Source organism: Botrytis porri (assembly GCF_014898465.1).
Source record: "Botrytis porri strain MUCL 3234 chromosome Unknown BPOR_010, whole genome shotgun sequence".
Classification (NCBI taxonomy): domain Eukaryota; kingdom Fungi; phylum Ascomycota; class Leotiomycetes; order Helotiales; family Sclerotiniaceae; genus Botrytis; species Botrytis porri.
The window spans coordinates 245,195-263,312 of NW_024066084.1; the positions used below are offsets into that span (position 1 = coordinate 245,195).

An 18,118-nucleotide genomic window follows, 5' to 3' on the forward strand; every position below is an offset into this window, starting at 1 on the left:
TATTAAATAGAAGTATTATAGCTGTATAGATAATATTAATAAGCTTTATTTTTTTTGTAATTTATAATTGTTATTAGATAAAGGAATATTATTTTATTTATAAAATCTATAGAAAATCAATATAGTATTTATCTAAGATTGTTAACTTTAGCTTTTTATAAACTTATTTCCTTACTCAATTGAATTAACTATAGATCTAGAATTAAAGCTGATGTTATATTTAAGATTATCTGAGCTTACTCATCATGAATATTAATTATACCTTTAATAGATCTTTATTATTTAAAAAAATTAAATACTTATATATTTAAGTTATTTATATCTTTAACTACGAGGATAAGGGAGATAATAGGGTGAACACAGAATAAAGTACAACAGGATATTTAAGAAAATATAAGAGGATTTATACCCCATCATAAAGAATAAAACAAATAATAAATAAAAGATTAAATAAAATAAACAAAAAGGAAAAGAATAAGGAAGATAAAAAGTAAATAAAGAAATATAATTACTATAAAGTAGAGGTAATAATTGTAGGGTTATATTGTTATAATGATAATATTAATAATAATAATAAAATTGGTATATTATAAAAGAGAGGAGAGGGGGACCTATATTATTATATTGGGTGGAAATAGGCTATATATTATTAATTTGTAGAATAAAAACAAAACAATTATAATGATATTGTTTTTGAAAGTATAGATAGTACGGACTATAAGTATTGAATAGAATAGATATATAATATAGGTGATTTGATAGGATATCATAAGGAGATAGGTCTTTATATCTTTTTTTTTTTTTTTTTTTTTTAATTAGATACAGATATAGGCGCATTGTATGGTCTAAGTATAGCTATATAGATCGAATCGATTATGAATTTACTACTACTACTACTATATCTTTAACTATTTCCCTGCAGATTTATTGATAATTAATACTATTATTATTACTTAGTCTAAAGCTTTTTATGAATCTGCTTACGATTTTTAAATATATTAAGTCATTAAACTCTTATTCTTGTATATAGTATATCAAGAATATTATAGCAAATACTTGAATATTTATTAGACTCTTATTCTATAGATCGATACTTTTCTTAATCAAATTAAAGAATTAGATACCTATTCGTTTATAATCAATTATATTATTGTTTATACTAATATGAAGATAATATGTTATAGTATAGATAGTATTAAATAGATTGTATAAGTAGAATTTATTTAATTTTTATTATATATCTTTTATAAAGTTATTTTCATTAAATAAAGAATAAAAAGAATGAACCTATATAAAATATAGAAAGATGAAATAGTTAATAACTTTGTTATTATCTATTACTATTATTTAAGTAAACTTATTAGATAGATTATTAATAAGTTTATTATTAGAATCTTTATATATAAATAGTTATAGCTTATTATTGCTTTTTATGGATTCTAGCTAATTAGTTATATCTATAATTGACTCTTTATTCTTAATATATTCAAGAATATTATATTCATTTTTAGTACTATTTACAAATTATATAAAGATTCTTTTTGTTTTATATATAATATTATAGCTCTCTTTAAGATTCCTTATTAATATTATCTTTGCATTCTTAGTATATAACTTATAAATACATTCTTTCTAATATAAACTCCTCTTATTAATATAATAATATAAGGTTGCTTATTATTATACTATATAAAATTTAATTACTAGGTGTTCATACTAGATTAGTCGCTTTTATGACTTAAGTTAGAGAATACTAGAATTATTTATCTTCACTTTAGCTTTCTTATAATTAATACAAGTATTTATTAGTACGTGTATAGTATGAAAGAAGGACGAAGTTCTTATTATGCTATGTAGAAGCTATTTATATATACCTAGGTACTCTGAGGCGCTAGTATTAGCGTACTAATAGAGAAGACATTAATATAAATATTACAGATAATATTCTTATTCTTATATTTAAAAACAATATTATAAAGAATAGTAGTATCTTCTTTTAACAAATTACTAATGTTAACTCTAAAAGGAATTTCTCTTTTTATAAGGAAAAGTTAAAATAAATGATCTTTTCGAGTAAGAAGGAGTTGAAATCCTTATTTATCGATTCTCTGATTTTATTCAATTGAATAGACTTATATTTTTTTGAAGGAGTAGAAATCACATTCAAATTAGCTTAATATGAAGCTAGTATATATTTTTTAATATTAATTGAATAGTATAATAAAAGTTTAGCTAAACAAAATGCATATTGTCTAATATTCGAATTTAATCAAATTTTTAAGAGTTTTAAATCTACTTCAACTTCTATTAGAAGGATTGAAGTAGTTTTAAATACTTTTAATATCTTTCGAAGAGCTAGGTTTTGAAGGGATTATATTATATTCTTGAAATAGACTTGATCTCTTTACTAAATTACTAATTCGTAATCAGCTATAGTACTAAGACATAGCTGTTTGTCGAACATCAAAATTTCATCAAAACTCATATAAATCATTTGTATTTTATGAAATGAATATAATATACATACTAATAAATTTCATATTAGTTTATTCAGTTTCATTTGAAATTTAAGAAAAAAAAAATCATTTATTTTTAAGATTTATATTTATTATAAAATATATATAGAAAACTAAGCTTAATAGAAAGAATAACTTATTTTATGAATATAAAAGATTATATCTTATTAGTTTAATATTTAAGAAATTGATTTCTAATTTATTTATAATATTTAGAATAAGAAAAAGCCTTTATTATTATATTCTTAACTTTCATCTTAATATTAATATATATTTATTATATTAATAAAATAATTTATAAAAACGAAATAATATTCTCTTTTATATATTATTTAAATATTTTTTATTAAAGTATATAAAATTATTATAAATAAGTTCCTATAGATTAGTATTTATAAGTCTATTATCTTTATATTTAGTAATTTTATATTAAATAAATGATTTAATATACTTCTTTGTTACGACGACATCTAACATACCGAGTCACCTGATCAGAAAGTCACGGGATTAGAGATTCCCACTGGATCCCACTGCTCCCACCTGGTGGGACACGATGGGATCAATAGGACAACAAAGAACGAAGGTCTATATAAAAGAATGGGTTTCATTACAATGTAGAGCTTCGTGCTCAAGAACAATCATTAGTTTCATTACTATAGTTACGAGAATTGCAACCAGTTACAACCTTATTGAATTCCTACTTGAAGTCTAGTCTAAACCACCTCGAGAGATCTCTAGACACTTCCACGTGACCCTAGAGGCAGCTCCCGTAACATTCTTGTAGTTATTATAAGGCTTGAATCTTTTATATATGTTTTTAGCTTTTAATCAGTCCTTTGAAAATATAAATACTAAGGGTTTATAAATAAATCTAATTAAAATTAAAGATTTTTCTTTCAGTTTATTTTATAAATCGTCTTTAATAAATACTTCGTGGTTGTAATCAGCTATAATTAATAATTCATATACATTAGAAGTCTTTAATCTTTTAAGTAGCTTAGAATTCTTTTCTTTTTCAAAGATATTAGATTTCTTTAATATAATTAATGAAATATAGAAAAAATAAAAAAAATAAAAAAAATAAAAAAATAAAGAAAAGTAAAAAAAGGTTTTTGAATAATTAATTAAACAATTTGTAATATTATTAATTAGTATTAGTTTGAGAAGAATATAGAAGATATAGTAATTATGATATTTATAAATTCTAAATATCTATATTATATTTTGTCTAAAGAGGTAGCTAAATATAAAATATTATAGACATTATATAGACGCTATAAGAAGAGCTAGTCTCTTTTACTTTCACTTAGAGCTACTATATTCCGCATTCGCTTACAACTATAATATAGTAGCTAATGGATTGAAGCTATTCACTAAATGCTAATAATCAATGTTCATACAGAGTGTGTGTACGCCGCGCTATGCTCATTTCAATATGGTATATAAACAAATCATCAAAATGCAAGATGTAATATGCAGATGCCGTGTTATATAAATGCCTTTCCTTCGTAACGCCCAAGAAATCCACCCCCCCCTGTGCTTGTTCCGTGGAACTTTTCAACCAATGAACCTTTCCTACAGGCTCTTTGGGCCCAATCCGATAGATCACATTTCCCTTCCAGGATGTCGAAGGCCTATTTTCACCTGAGACTCTTCTCAACGTTTTGGTTTCCGTTCGGGAGAGTTTGAACTGTCAGAACGTTGGTCTTCCATCTCAATTGGGTCATCCCTCGAATCGGAACGAATCAAAGACAAACGACCCAGAGGACTTCGTCCATTTCGGTACGAAGATGCTTGAGGAACTGCCAGAGAATTTGATGTCGTTCCTTCCAGGGATGCCAAAGATTCCACTGAATCTTGAAATTTAACCTTGGCCTCTGGCCCATCAGGAATTTCATAAACGTATCCCTAAGTACATAGTTAGCACTATTCAATTTTTCCAGAACGATGATTGCTTACCTGGTTATAGTATGCTCCAGCTGGGGCCTTTTGATTCGCTTGAGCAATCTCATACTTCTTTCTATCCTCCTCTCCCATGATACTCTCCACTCGCCTTGGCATGTACACTGAGTTTGTACCGGTAAACCCTGACACATAACTATCGATAGATTCTCTGGATCCCGTGGGATTTTGCCCAGAAGGCGCAGTGCGTCCGACAGCAACGCTAGTAAGAGAGTCATTGACATGTTGATACCATCCACCTGGGAGTCTCTCCGCAGCTGCGAAACGACCTTCGAGACGATTTGGGGGCAACAAGGGAAGCGTTGGGCGGCGAACAATTTGGTTGTTTCGAGCCTCGGCAGCGGGTTTGAATGTTTCTGGAATAACATTGAGATCATCTCCAGCCTCCTCTGCTGCTTCGATAACTTGTTGTGGGCTTGTGGTCGAATCGGCAGCTCCAGCATCTGCTCGAGGGCCACCCCAAGTTCGTTGTCCACAAGTGAAGATGCCATAAACCATGTAATACCAATTAAAGAAAGGATTAATGATGAACATCAATGGGTAGAGCCAAATCTTGAAACGGCGGAGTTTAGCACCAAAGTAGATCATCATCAACCAATTAAGGCCGAGTGAAATACCAATAAATCCAACGGGAAGATCTTGAACCTTCTTTGTAGTTGTGATAATCGAAAGTACCATAATGAAGAATAGTAGAGCTGTTGTTCGGATCGTGTTCTGCATAAATCGCACGACGGCCAAGATTGGATATCTCTTCCAGATTCTGATGTCAGTCAACATACAAACTTCATTGGTAATAAATCCCAAGAACCAACGACGACGCTGCTTAATCAGAGATTGGTACGTCTGAACAGCTTCGGTCTTGCAGAAAGCAGAGGTGCACATTTGAATCTGAAATCTCTTCTTTGCTCCAATCATGAAAAGATGGGTGAGCCATCGATCCTCCCCCAAATGACATTTACCGTAGTCGAAAAGATCATCACATTGCTCAGCCTTGTCAGCAAAATAATACTTGGCCATACGGCGAAAAGCAGAAAATCGTAGCATCGTTAAAGCTCCCGGCAAGCACGTGACGGAACCACAACCTGACTCGACCGTTCGCTCAAAGAGTTGGCCATGAATGTATTCCATATCTTGGAGCAGAGTAATGAGACTGTGTTTTTTGGTGGTCGAAGTAATAACCCCTGTCATTGCCAGCATATCTCTGGTGTTCCCCGGGCTCAACTCCATATCGTACATGAAGTTCTGGAGACAAACACGATCCAAAATACAATCAGAGTCGATGAAAAGAATGAACAAGTTGTCGTTGCGCTTCAGGTATTCGGTATAAACTTTGTCAATCAACTTAAATGTGGCCTTCTGGCAGTGACGCTTTCCACCGTGTGGAAATCGGGAGACTGTAATTCGGGCAGTTCGGTAGGTCACGTCGATACTCTTTGGGTAGGAATCTAGCGATAACGGAACTCCTAGTGCTTCAATCGTTTTAAGGTATAATTCGTCCTCTTGATCGCCATCAAAGGAAAGAAAGACGTGAATGCAAGAAGGAGGATAGTCACAATCCACAATTGAATCGATAGCCGTCACCAAAATATCTGGTTCTTCCTTGTAACATGGCATGACGATCACAACCTTTGGTGCTGAATGCTCATCTAACACTTGCTTTATACGTTTCTTTCGCCCCAAGGAATTTGTTACAATTTGATATACGCAAAAGAGCCATGGAATGGTGAGAAGAGCTGCGAATGACCAAAATCCGAACCACTGCAGGAAGGAAACCATTTGCTTTGGGAAATATTGAGTGACTCCTGGTGGTAAAGGTAGTGTAACAACCATAATGGGTAGATAAATCGCTCTGTGGAAGATCCCGATTAGCAAGGCCTACACATATATACTGTTGAATAGATTTCGTACCTCAAGAGAAAGAAGACGATCGCCACTATTATTGACAGAACCCGGACGGACCAGTGCTCAGCCTTTTGGAAAACCTTGAACAGACAATACATGAACGCTGCCAGCCAGAGAAACCACTCGAGGAATGCGGCAAGCATTACTGCGCCCATTATGGAGGTATAGACGATCTGGAAGCAAAATCATCAGTGAACTACTCCTCACAGCTGCATCGCGAAAAAGAGTGAAGACAAAAGGCTGAATAGGGAACAAACTACTCACGTCTTTCACCGGCCATGGTGAAGTATCGTATTGAACCATCTTGAACTCTGAATAACAGCTCTGAATGTGACGACTTTCGGCAGAAGGGCAGTATGGATCTGGGCCAAATATTAAATCGCCGGCTGTAATATCTCAAGTTTAGAAACGGAAGAGCACCATGCGCGAGGTTTCGAGAAGTGCCCGCCTGGAGATGAGTAACTAGAGAGCAAATTCATCAGAATGCGCCTGTGAAGAAATATGTAATGAATCAAACATACAAACCAATGACTCTCCAGTGAATTGGTCAATCTGAGTGATTCAGATATCTTCCGTAACACGGTATTCGAATTCCCGTTTAACCAGGTATAATTCGAGAATAAATATGTTGAGCAACGCTCCGCCTAATCGGTTGAAAAGTTTAGGTAGACACAAGATGATGTGTGAAAGAATAAATCGGATTCACGCAAAGAAGGCGAGTTTGCGGCGTAGATTATTTCTGTATGATTTTGTGAAATGATCGTGAAAAGGAGAATGAAATGCAGGTTATCGTGGTTTGCTGCAAGTTGGACTATCACAGCAGGAAATGGGTGAAAGCTGCAGTACAATGTCTTGGTATATCGAATTAATGTTTGGTTGAAACCAATGAATGGCCGGCCGTCAGATGCGAAATGGTCCTAGAAGGAAAATTGAGGTTTCACCAAACGATTTGAGGAATTAAAATTTCTTTTTGAATGATGAAAGGAAAAGGAAAGATTCAATCTTCCACTCAATGTAACGAAGTAGAAGTTAAGAAGGGGAAAGTAACATGACCGTGGACACGAATGAATATGGTGACAATGTTGGCTCCAACGACGACCCAGCAAAGAATCTTTCCCTTGAGAGAATGTTTAAATTTAGCAGGAAGATGAGGAGGTCGAAGAAAGGTATTTGAGGAGGTTCGACAGGTGGTCCACGAGGGTCAAGTAGGAAGGAGAATGGCAAAAGGAAGTTAGAGCATTCACCCCTGCTTAACTTGGGGGGAGGGGAGTGGGTGAAGTCCTTTTTCTTATACTTGCCTCCCAAGGTGCATATTAGAAATAATGAAATGTTCTCCTGTTTCTTTCGACTGCGTCCGTGGGGCTCCTGAGGGTATACAAACTACACTGCATTGGAAAAAGCTGAGATGAAATCAATGTAACCATTGGCTCCTTGGCTCCGATTCTGTTCTCTCTGCGAGTTTTCGCCATACCAATATCAAAATCGAGAGAAGTGTCGTGGGACTAGGAGAGCAAGTGGGATGAAAATCATAAGAGGGTACGAGTATCTAGTAGATATGCAAAGGGCCAACGATACTCGTTTGGGTAAGGTCACATCTAATTCATCACGGCGCTTTGATGATCGTGGGGTGTAGTGGAGTCGAATATTCTTCCCGCCAAGCTATTCAAGTCCCTGGTCTGTTCTAATTCATATATCGTTCCTTTCCGCTGGTGCTAGAAGGTCCAAGTGTTCCCGGCTTATTATATTGTGTTGGTATTATGTTGGGTTCTATGACCAGGTGGGTAGGTAGCGAGGGTAGGTACAGATGTAGTATGTACGTCGTGGGCAGGTCTTGATATCTATCTAACCTTATCATCATCGATGTAAGATCTTACCTTCCTCCTCATACTGTATGTAGCTTTATTATTATACAGGTCCTTCCCGAGCTCCAAACTTCCAAGAATACTCGCTTGTCAAAATAAAGGGCCATCCCAGGTGTAAAGTCTCCAGAGAGGTATATCTTTGTACGCAAATATCAATTTGTACAAGTTACCATTTTTAACAGACTCCTTACCACCGAAACTGTTCGCGCCATGGTCAGAAATATCTCAACCCCGGTCAAGCCCGGATCTTTTTCCTGTCCCTGGTTAACATGGGTGTAAGGGCAACGAGTGGTCAGTTTCATCTTGCAGCTAAGAAGCGAGTGCAGCTTTTCAAGGGTTGGCAGCAAACGACCTTTCCAACGCGGTTACAAGAAGCACAACAGCCAATTCTTTGCGAATATATTGATTGAGTTTGCATGATACTTACCAGTCAGTCCTTCTACTTCGGCACATTGTACATACTTGCGTGGCCCAGGAAAATCTATGCTAACATCATATCCGCTCGGTAGATCATTGGTTGACAGGTTTCTACGAAGTCGAGAGAATTTAATACTAAAAATGATCGTCAAGCTTTGAAACTCTCAAAACATAACCTCCCTCGTCTCCTCCACATTCAAATTCACGTTTCTCACGTCTTCGCATCCAAGAACAAGTAAGTTAATCGATTCTAAATTTTGATTACTCGCGGTTATTTGATTTAGTCCAGTTAAGTAAAGTTGAACTAACCATCCTTTCCCGTCAGTAATTCATTCTGATTCGAGGACTTTTATCAAGCTAAATTTCTAGGGCGGTTGGACCCTGACTCTCGACTTTCAATGATTCTACGTGCATTCGATGAAGACACGGCAGTATTGCATGCATAGTAACAAGAACAAGTTAAACAACATAGGAGAACAAGAAAACTATCCGAAATGGGATAGCCAGACCGAACAAGATTCGATCCAGAATTAATCTTTACAATATCCTGGGATCATAACTGTTCCTTTCGAAAGTCACTTGGGAGTTGAGGTTATGCCATCCATAGCTATATTCTTTTCCTCTTTTGCCAAGGTGCTTACACGAACCGCCATTTGTACTGTAAGAGTAGGTATGCAGAAAGGATGATACCAGAAGGACTTCTACTATTGATATTTCTGGACAGTAACATACGGTCAACTCAAGGAGAAGTGTGAGGGTGTGAGGGTGTGAGCATTTTCCCCTCCTCTTCGTCCTACGAGGATGACGAGTCCTTCAGCTGTTTGTTACATTTCCCTTCTTCCTAGTATCATCAGTGTAGCCCTCGACGATAAAAACGGCTGTGCCAATGCCTACATGGTGATCCGAATTTCATCCGTCGGAAGACGTCAGCCGTCCAGCTTTCATGGCCATTCCATGCATCACATCTTTTCACTATTCGTACCGCAGGTTGTGTCAACATCAAGCCGCAAATACCCACAGAGTAGACAACAAACACAGCATCCTCAAATAAGACAATGTACGATGTAATGAAAAATACCTACGGTTAGCGTTTGATCAGCCTCCTTCTACGCCACAAGGGACATCCTATCCTGTTCAGCCTCTCAGATCTTTAAAAGATGATCATTTGCTTTGTCCGTCCTCAGACCTCTTGACACCTGGGTATGAATCAACAACATCAGCAAACTTTTCTAGAAGTTGGACCTAACCCAGGACCAGATGTATCGGCATTGCTAAGTATGTACCTAATTCGGTGACTATCTATTATCGATTTCAAATACCATTCAACCGTCACCTGATAGAAAGACTTATCGATGGATTGATTGTACGATATCTATCAAAGCTTAATCGATTGTTTCTCTATGAGCACATTGTAGGAGATGGGAAGCCTTATTTGGCACCAATATTCAATCCTTTCAGCTAGACATCCTCTTGAGTCTTCATTATTGCTTTTCCTTTGCTCTATGTACCTTACCTTCCCTGACCCTCGGCTCAACCGAGATTGATTTTCTTTCTGTTGATTCTCATCAGCCAATCTGAACCAAGCGTAACCTTACTGGAGCAGGTACATACAGTACCTACACATTTATTAAGGATTCTCGGAAAGGAATGGTATATCAGGTTACCAAAATGCATGTAGTGCTTCCCCCAAAGATTGTCAAATTTTCATTTAATATCAGAAAACCAGAGTCGGAGGATTTTGACGTGCCATGCGTAACGTAACTCAATTTCAGCTTCATCGCTTGAATACGATATAAAGTCAAGGATTTATACGATATATGGGATTGTATGTAAGATTACATGATACCTATGTATTCCAACACAGCTACTACTGAAAGATTAAAATACCCTCAAAACATATATGACGCCCCGACAAGCCGCAGAGAAACATCAGACGGATATCTACGGATGAATATAGTTAAGGTAGGTAGGTAGGTAGGTAGGTTGGTAGGTAGGTATAAACAAAAGATCGCAAGGACGATTCAAGGTCAATCAATGCTTTCACTCTTCACTCTTCACTCTTCACCGCCTCGTACTCAAATTCTTCATTTCTGCCGTTCTTATCGTCATCATGATTCATATTTTGTTTTTTCCTCTCCCCCATACTTTTGAAACTTCCTGAGCGGCAGAGTCTTCTCGTATTGTGTTGGCATACTTTTTCTGTGCAAGCTGTTGTGAGTAATTGACTTTCATATGCACAATACCCCTTTTATACACATGGAATCTATGTACCTGGGTAGAATGTGCTGGCTGGGTACAGTAATACTTGCGATTCAGCACCAGTATCTCTAGTATAATTGCAGGACAAGCGAGTGCTCGTCCTTTGATTAGTAGACGAACTGAGCGGTGATGAGTGGATGAAATGTCAAATCTAGATCTTAGTCCAGATTTCTGGTGTCAAAATGGCTGGCGAGATTTACTTTCATCTACTCGTACTGGTATGGAGATTTAGGTTTTATATTCTGATTACTGATGATGTTTGCACATCATCGATATTGATTTTATCGTCAGCCTTTGCTTTGCTCATGGAATATAGCCACTATATAGTCTTTCAAACGGATATGCTTTTTCACCATGGAGAGTTAGTTAGCTTTTCACGATCCTTCCCTCGTCAATCTTACTTGAGTATGATGTGATAAACTTCCATCAATCGAACAGCAACGGTAGTTAGACTATCTTTGCAGAGTTCTCTCATTTCCTTGACCTCGAACATCAGAAATAACCTTTGACACAACTGTGTGAGCATTGGAATAGAACAAATTTGTCTTCTGATTTCTTTCCTTTGACTCTTTGTATACTTTATATCATTCTCGAATCCCAATCAATTGGAGACGAGAATTATACTTTACATGCATGTGCGTAAATGAACGGGTCAAGGATGAATATCTATCTCTGTACTCCGCCAACCTCAAAAATTACTTTTTGTTGCTTGATTGGTAGTGTGGATGATGGTGGGGGAATATCTTGGCGTGATTTTTATTTTTTATTTTTTGGGAATTCGGGGTGTCTGTTCGTGTGTTGTGTTAAGGCGGATATGTGTTCATGGTCTTGAATATGATTACTGCATCTCGAGAACCTCAACCCAGATATACACACGGTGTTTATATATTGCATTCCATTGAAATCGCATTGTTACTCATATTATTTCCTTATCTTCTCACTTCAAATTTTATAAAATCCCTTTATTTCAGACCATATTTATTTTCATCTCTCCATCATAGAGATGAATGAATACTGAATGGATAATGAATGAGATGAAATGAGAGAACAACAAATACTATCTCTATATAGTGCATACTACGCTGTATGATAAGTATATAGCCATACAACTACATTCTCATGTCGACATTAGAGATGATTCATATGCTACCAGCAAAAGAATAAAGTAATAAAGTAACAACTTCAAGACGGATCATAGATGAGTGTTGTGTTAGAGCTCTTGTGTCCCTTCTACCCCTTCCCTTCCCCTCTTTTAAGACTTTGTGGTTATTCTAATCTATATTGTGCTGTTGTTATTATGTTCTCATATTTTCATATCTATATTACTATATCAGAAATTTCCATATCCCATATCCTTTCTATCCTATATATACCATCTCTCTCTCTCTCTCTCTCCTCTCTCTCTCTCCTTCTCTCCTCTCTCTCTCTCTCTCTCTCTCTCTCTCTCGTCCACATCGTATCCATCTCTTCCCCATATATTCATCTCTCTCAGTGTCCAATAGTCCGGACTGCAGGACGGACTAATAAATGATTTAAACTAAACAGTCAAGCTTAAAACCCAAATCCATTCCCAATTCCAATTCCAATTCCAATTCCAATTCCAATTCCAATTCCAATTCCAATTCCAATTCCAATTCCAATTCCAATTCCAATTCCAATTCCAATTCCATTCCAATTCCAATTCCAATTCCAATTCCAATTCAATTCCAATTCCAAATCTAAAGTTCCATATCCAAGTCAAACCATCAATTTTTATATATATAAAATATACCAAGAGAACTACTTCCCTCCCTTCCCTTTCCCTTTCCCTTTCCCTTTCCCTTTCCCTTTTCCCTTTCCCGTTCCCTACACACCCATCTCTAAAGTGCAAATCCACCTTATTTCCCTACCTTAGCCTCTACCTACCTACCTACCTTACTTACCTACCTTACTTACCTACCTACCTACCTACCTATTACAAACCCCTAATACCTCTTCCCCCAAGCCTTCAAGCCTTTCAAACCTTCAAACCTACAAACCATCTATCTACTTCACCCATAAAACAAATTTAACCATCTCGGTAGGTATCCCAAACAAAGACATCTTGATTTCTCTCTCCCTTCCTTAAATTCACCAACTTCTTCAAAACTGCAATTCCTTATTGCTCAACTATTCAAAAATTCCTACCTACATACGTACATACATATCCACACACACACTAAACCATCCCAAAATAGATAACAAATCACCATCAATATAAATCTCAATATTATAGACTGTAGCACCGGTAGTATGTTAAGCTCCAGTTCCAGTTCCATCTCCAGCTCCGTCTATAAAACCCAATCTTATCCCCAGATCCCAAGACCCCAAGACCCCAAGACCCCAAGACCCCAAGATCCCAAGAATTTTCAAGCAACAAACCCACACTTCGCCAAACAATTCCTATACCCATGCGATGCCATGCGATGCCATGCCTTACCTTGCGATACAATGTGATACCAAATTGCTACATGTCAATACCCCAAAAAGCCAACCCCAGACCAATCTCCAGCTTGTTTATACTCCGTGTAATGTAATCACAAAATTCACAATTCCAAGTCCCATAAAGTCTACGACTTTCCCCCTCCATTCTCGCTTTCAAGATCCGTTCCTTCTCTCGCATCTCCACCAGCCATCCCCATCGAAAGTCCTACACCCAGTTCTCTCAACCTCGTTGCCAACAATCCTTCAGCGGGAGTTTGTCTCCCCTCTCTATCGGGAGTGTTGACTCTCGTTGGAGAGAATCCATCACTACCATAACCTAAATCACCTTTCTTCAATTTCTCATATAATCCCGTTCCCATCCCACGTCTCATGCCACCCATTTCTACTTCTCCAATTGCCGTACCCGGTCTCACATTATGCTCAGAATTCAATGATTCCCTCGCCCCTAAATCCAATGGTCCAATATCATTATCTCCATCCATCATACCTCTCTTCGCATGAAATTGAAAAGGAATAGGATCACCCCCCCTACTCGATGTACCATCGTCACTTCCAAAATCAAAATTCCTATTCCCACTCAAAGGAAATCCAGAACTTCTCCTCCGATATGCCATTTCTGCCGCTAATGCCGCACCCGCACCTCCAAAGCTCGAATCACGAATTGCTTTATAAGTAGTGAATCTCGGTTCTGGAAATGTGATTTCGTTGTGAAGCTTTTCTTTACCATCTGGAACACGATTTGCAAAGACGACTCGTATACTTTTGTAAAGATAGTAGCGACCTCGAGCTGGTGAGCAAATATGGATATGAACAAGATAGCGGAGGGTAGGTCTTTCGGCGAGTGAATCAATAATAGGTGCGGATCGATGAGGCGAAGATGAGAGTGCCGAATCAAGAATAGGTCCAGCAGAATAGCTCCGTTGGCGTACAAACGTTTTGGTGCCAGGTTCCATTCCAGTGAGATCATATGGAACAAGAAACAATTTAACAGCTGTTTTGTTAGGATTCTTGATGATGATTTGCAATTGCCCTTTTTCGGGGATGCGATAGCTACCACCTGGAGGTGCTCGTGGAGAAGTGGATCGACGTTTTTGTTTTTCTGCTCTACGAATTTCTCGTTCTGAGACTTGTCCTGAGCTTGATGGGTTGTTCTCGAGATCATCCATATGTATTCGGTCAAGCGTAGCATTTCTCCTCCTCTTTTGGTTGTCCCTTGGCTTCTCCGGGCTCGGCAATCCATTTTCTAAATCAATGCAGCCAACATATGGACTAGGCCCATCATCAGATTTCCCTCTCCGACCATGACTTGTGGATTCATAGGCGTAAAATACTGCCGGAAATGACAAGGTCACATGAGGTGGACATTTGAGACTTGGTTTACATTTTCCGAACCCCAGTACCCCTATTTTAGCAACGAAATCGAGTGGCTTGGAGGGTGTAGTAGACATTCGTCCCCGAAGGATGCTCTCTTCATATGATCCCACCATCGATGCGTGTAGAGGTGATACGTCAGAAAATGAAGGTCTCCTTGACCGCGAGAAAATCGGTGTTTGAGGAGAAGATGTCGAGTGGGGCATTGTGTTGGAGGCAAGTGATCTCCGAGGTTGATGAGCTTGGTAAGGATATGTGTTATCTCTCCTAAGACTCGGTAAAGGTTTGTTAAAAGTGGTAGATCCCGGTATAGAAGTATTTGAATATACTGAATGTGAAGCCTGTAAAGTATGACGTCTTGAGTTAGTTTTAGGTGTCCCGGGAGAAATGTCTATTGGATTTAAATTTGACGTATAATCTAAATCCTCGTTACTTTCTGATTGTACTAGAGGGCTTGTTGGTGCTTTCAATACAAAGCTCGAAGAATATGAAGAGGATAACGATGGTGCACGAGTTCTTGCTCTTAAATCTGCTTCAACTCTATCCACTGATGGAAACCGGGGATCGAGTTGAAAGGGAGTAAAATTTCGCGGTGGAGATGTAGCTAGCCATGGTAAGTTTGATGTGCCAAATCTCTTCATATCTTGCGCAGGACTACCAGATATAGTTTGATGTGGACCTTCCGTGAAATTCCCACTGTGTAATGCGGACTTTGGTCGTTCAATCTCTAGACTAGCTTGTAAGCTAGGTTTGTCTACTGACGAGGGTCTGGTAGTATTGGATATATCGGGAGATGGTAATAGAGGAGATGAATTCGAATGATTCGAGGTCTTTCGAATGGGAGTTTCTGGGCTTTGGCCATGAAGTAGGGACACCAACTATATTCACTGTCAATATACAATCACATGCATTGGAGCTCAATGATTTACACACATTCAAATTCGGGAACCAGCTCGAATTTTCACCCCTTTTTAACCTTTCAATGAGATCTTCTCTATCCGCTGTTCTGTTGTATGAATTCTCAAAGCTTGTATCCAAACCTAAAGTCGGTATAGTCTTTGGTCCCTCGGGAGTATCTGGTACAGGACCTTCACATAATTCCGTTCTAATGCTTTCTTCACTATCTTTCCTCATGATTGTTCTTCTCTCCGGTGGTGACATTGAAACAGGAGTTATTTTTGATTTTTGAATGGGCAATATCTCTCGGCCGTCACCGAGATCATCTTGGAATATGGGCATGATAAATGGATGTGTAAATGGAGCCTTTTGAGTTTGCTCCTTTTCGTTTGGTTATAAGAACATTTCAACGTGATTTCTGAATATTTCAGGGTGGGAGAGAGCTTTTGTATGTTGTGATAATGTGGATTTGGAGGGATGATGTTGTGACGAGGCGGGGGATAAGTGGTGGTTCCTTATTCCTTTGTCTCTGCCGATGTGATGTTCGTATCGTATGCAAGACTGGTATGACGAATGAGAGGATGAGATAGTGATCTGATATTTGATGGGAATTGATATTAACAAAAGAGGAATAGGGACTATTCTGTTTCAATGTTTTAAGTAATGAGAATGCATTAAAACAATGTGATACAAATGCAAGTATATAGATATAGATATAAATAAATACGTAGAAGTAGGAAAAACGTAGATAATAAACAAGACAAGAAATGGAAGAGAGGAAAGAAAATCCAGAGGTTCTTGCGTACCGGTATATGCTTGCTGCATGATGACTCTGCTCTCCCAAACTGATAAACCTTACGATTACCGCGGATGCATTAAATTTCCACAATTCTACGTTATCGCTCTTGAGTACCGGGGTACCCTACAGATGAAAGAGTGATAGCTATTATCAATTATATCAATTATATTAATTAACATAGTTTAACATTGAATAGTTCATTTCATTAAATAACTCATTTCCAAATACATCAAAATTAAGTGCTTTTTAATATTCATATTTTAATAATTAAACATTATCTCTAAAAAAGAAAAAATTATTAAATAATAATAAAACATTAGTTTCTGAAAAGTCTAGTTTTTATATGAATATTTTTATTATATTATTAAAAAAATTAAAATTGTTATAAATTTAGTTATAAAAATATTATTTTATTAATAACTTTTATATTAATTCAAATTTTCGAATATAAATTAGATTTTTGTTATAATTATATAAGTAAATATTATATCTTAAATTTTGAAAAAGTTATATTAATAAATAAATAAACTATATAATTACGTATAGACGAATTGTATATGTATTTAAAGTAGACCACTTAGTAATATAGGCTACTCGATGTTAAACCACGTTATATCAATTATATCAATTATATCAATTATATCTTGTTACTCGTATTCAATTAGTATTAGCAGGTGTGAATATAGTAAATCTCTGCATATGTAATAAGTATCCACTAAAATTTTCTCACAAGACACTTCCAATTCAATTCGATTCATTCCACCAAAGATATCACCTCCTCGTTTCTCATATTCTCCATCCCAGTATTACAATTTTACAAACGCTTTTCCACTCAACCAATTCCACAAATGGCTCCTACCAAGCGCCCCCGCGAAGAAGACAACTCATCACGTTCAACTACTAAGAAACCTCGCCATGGCTTCAAAGTAGGCCCCGACAATTTGCCTGATGGGACTTGGCGTCGAAAGGTCATTGCCATTAAGAAGGATTTGATTCACAAGGCGAAAGTCAAGAAGTCGTATGCGAAAATAAAGGCGAGGGAGCCGCTGAAGGATGAAAGAAAAATATACGCCGATGATGAGAATAAGGAGGACGAGGTAGCAAAAAATGAGGGAGGGGAGGATGCTGTCGAAGGAGAAGAGCCAGCAGAGCTCCATCCTCAGAGGAAAGCTATGCTTGATGAACCTGAAGCCGATAATGCCACCAAAACCGTTCCACGTTATTCGAATAATTCTGAAGATGCGAAGGAGAAGAAGAGGGAAAGAGGTGAAAAGAGAGGAGCAAAGCCGGCATATTTTGCAAAGGAATTAGCGTTTGCTGAGAAGCAAAAGGCAGAACAACAGGCGAGAAGGGAAGAATTTGAGAGGAGAGAGAGGGAGAAGAAGGCTAAAATTGAGGAGAGGGAGAGATTCAGGAGGCAGATGGCAAAGGCTAGAAGTGGAGGAAAGAATGGGCAGAGGAAATTAGGAAGGGAGAGTCAGGTTTTATTGGAGAAGGTTAAGAGGGTTGTTGGTAACTAAAATGTTAGCGGGATTTGGGTGGAGTCGAAAAATCGAGGGACTTGCAAGGAAATGTTTGAATGGATGTAATGCCGAATAAGAGAAAAGGCAGTAGCGAGCTGCGCAGGAAAGGCTGGAGAAGCTTATGATACCCATGAAGTTATCACAGAT

At 37.1% G+C, this 18,118-nt stretch overlaps 3 protein-coding genes across 3 annotated transcripts; 1 reads left to right on the forward strand and 2 right to left on the reverse strand.

Annotated features, from left to right (window-relative positions):
• Nucleotides 1-4,172: 4,172 nt before the first annotated feature.
• On the reverse strand, nt 4,173-6,683 carry EAF01_007547 (uncharacterized protein; the record flags this gene model as incomplete). Its single annotated transcript, XM_038915803.1, has 4 exons — nt 4,173-4,424; nt 4,476-6,327; nt 6,387-6,553; nt 6,645-6,683. The coding sequence occupies 4 exons, from the start codon at nt 6,681-6,683 to the stop codon at nt 4,173-4,175; spliced, it is 2,310 nt and encodes a 769-aa protein (XP_038768274.1).
• Nucleotides 6,684-13,254: 6,571 nt separating this feature from the next.
• On the reverse strand, nt 13,255-16,384 carry EAF01_007548 (uncharacterized protein). The gene is made up of 2 exons (XM_038915804.1): nt 15,686-16,384; nt 13,255-15,630 (listed from the first exon to the last, which is right to left on the reverse strand). The coding sequence occupies exons 1-2, from the start codon at nt 15,989-15,991 to the stop codon at nt 13,507-13,509; spliced, it is 2,430 nt and encodes an 809-aa protein (XP_038768275.1). The 5' UTR covers nt 15,992-16,384; the 3' UTR covers nt 13,255-13,506.
• Nucleotides 16,385-17,296: 912 nt separating this feature from the next.
• Nucleotides 17,297-17,968, forward strand: EAF01_007549 (uncharacterized protein; the record flags this gene model as incomplete). The annotated part of the gene is made up of 1 exon (XM_038915805.1): nt 17,297-17,968. One exon carries the CDS (start codon nt 17,297-17,299, stop codon nt 17,966-17,968), a length of 672 nt encoding a protein of 223 aa, XP_038768276.1.
• Nucleotides 17,969-18,118: the final 150 nt, after the last annotated feature.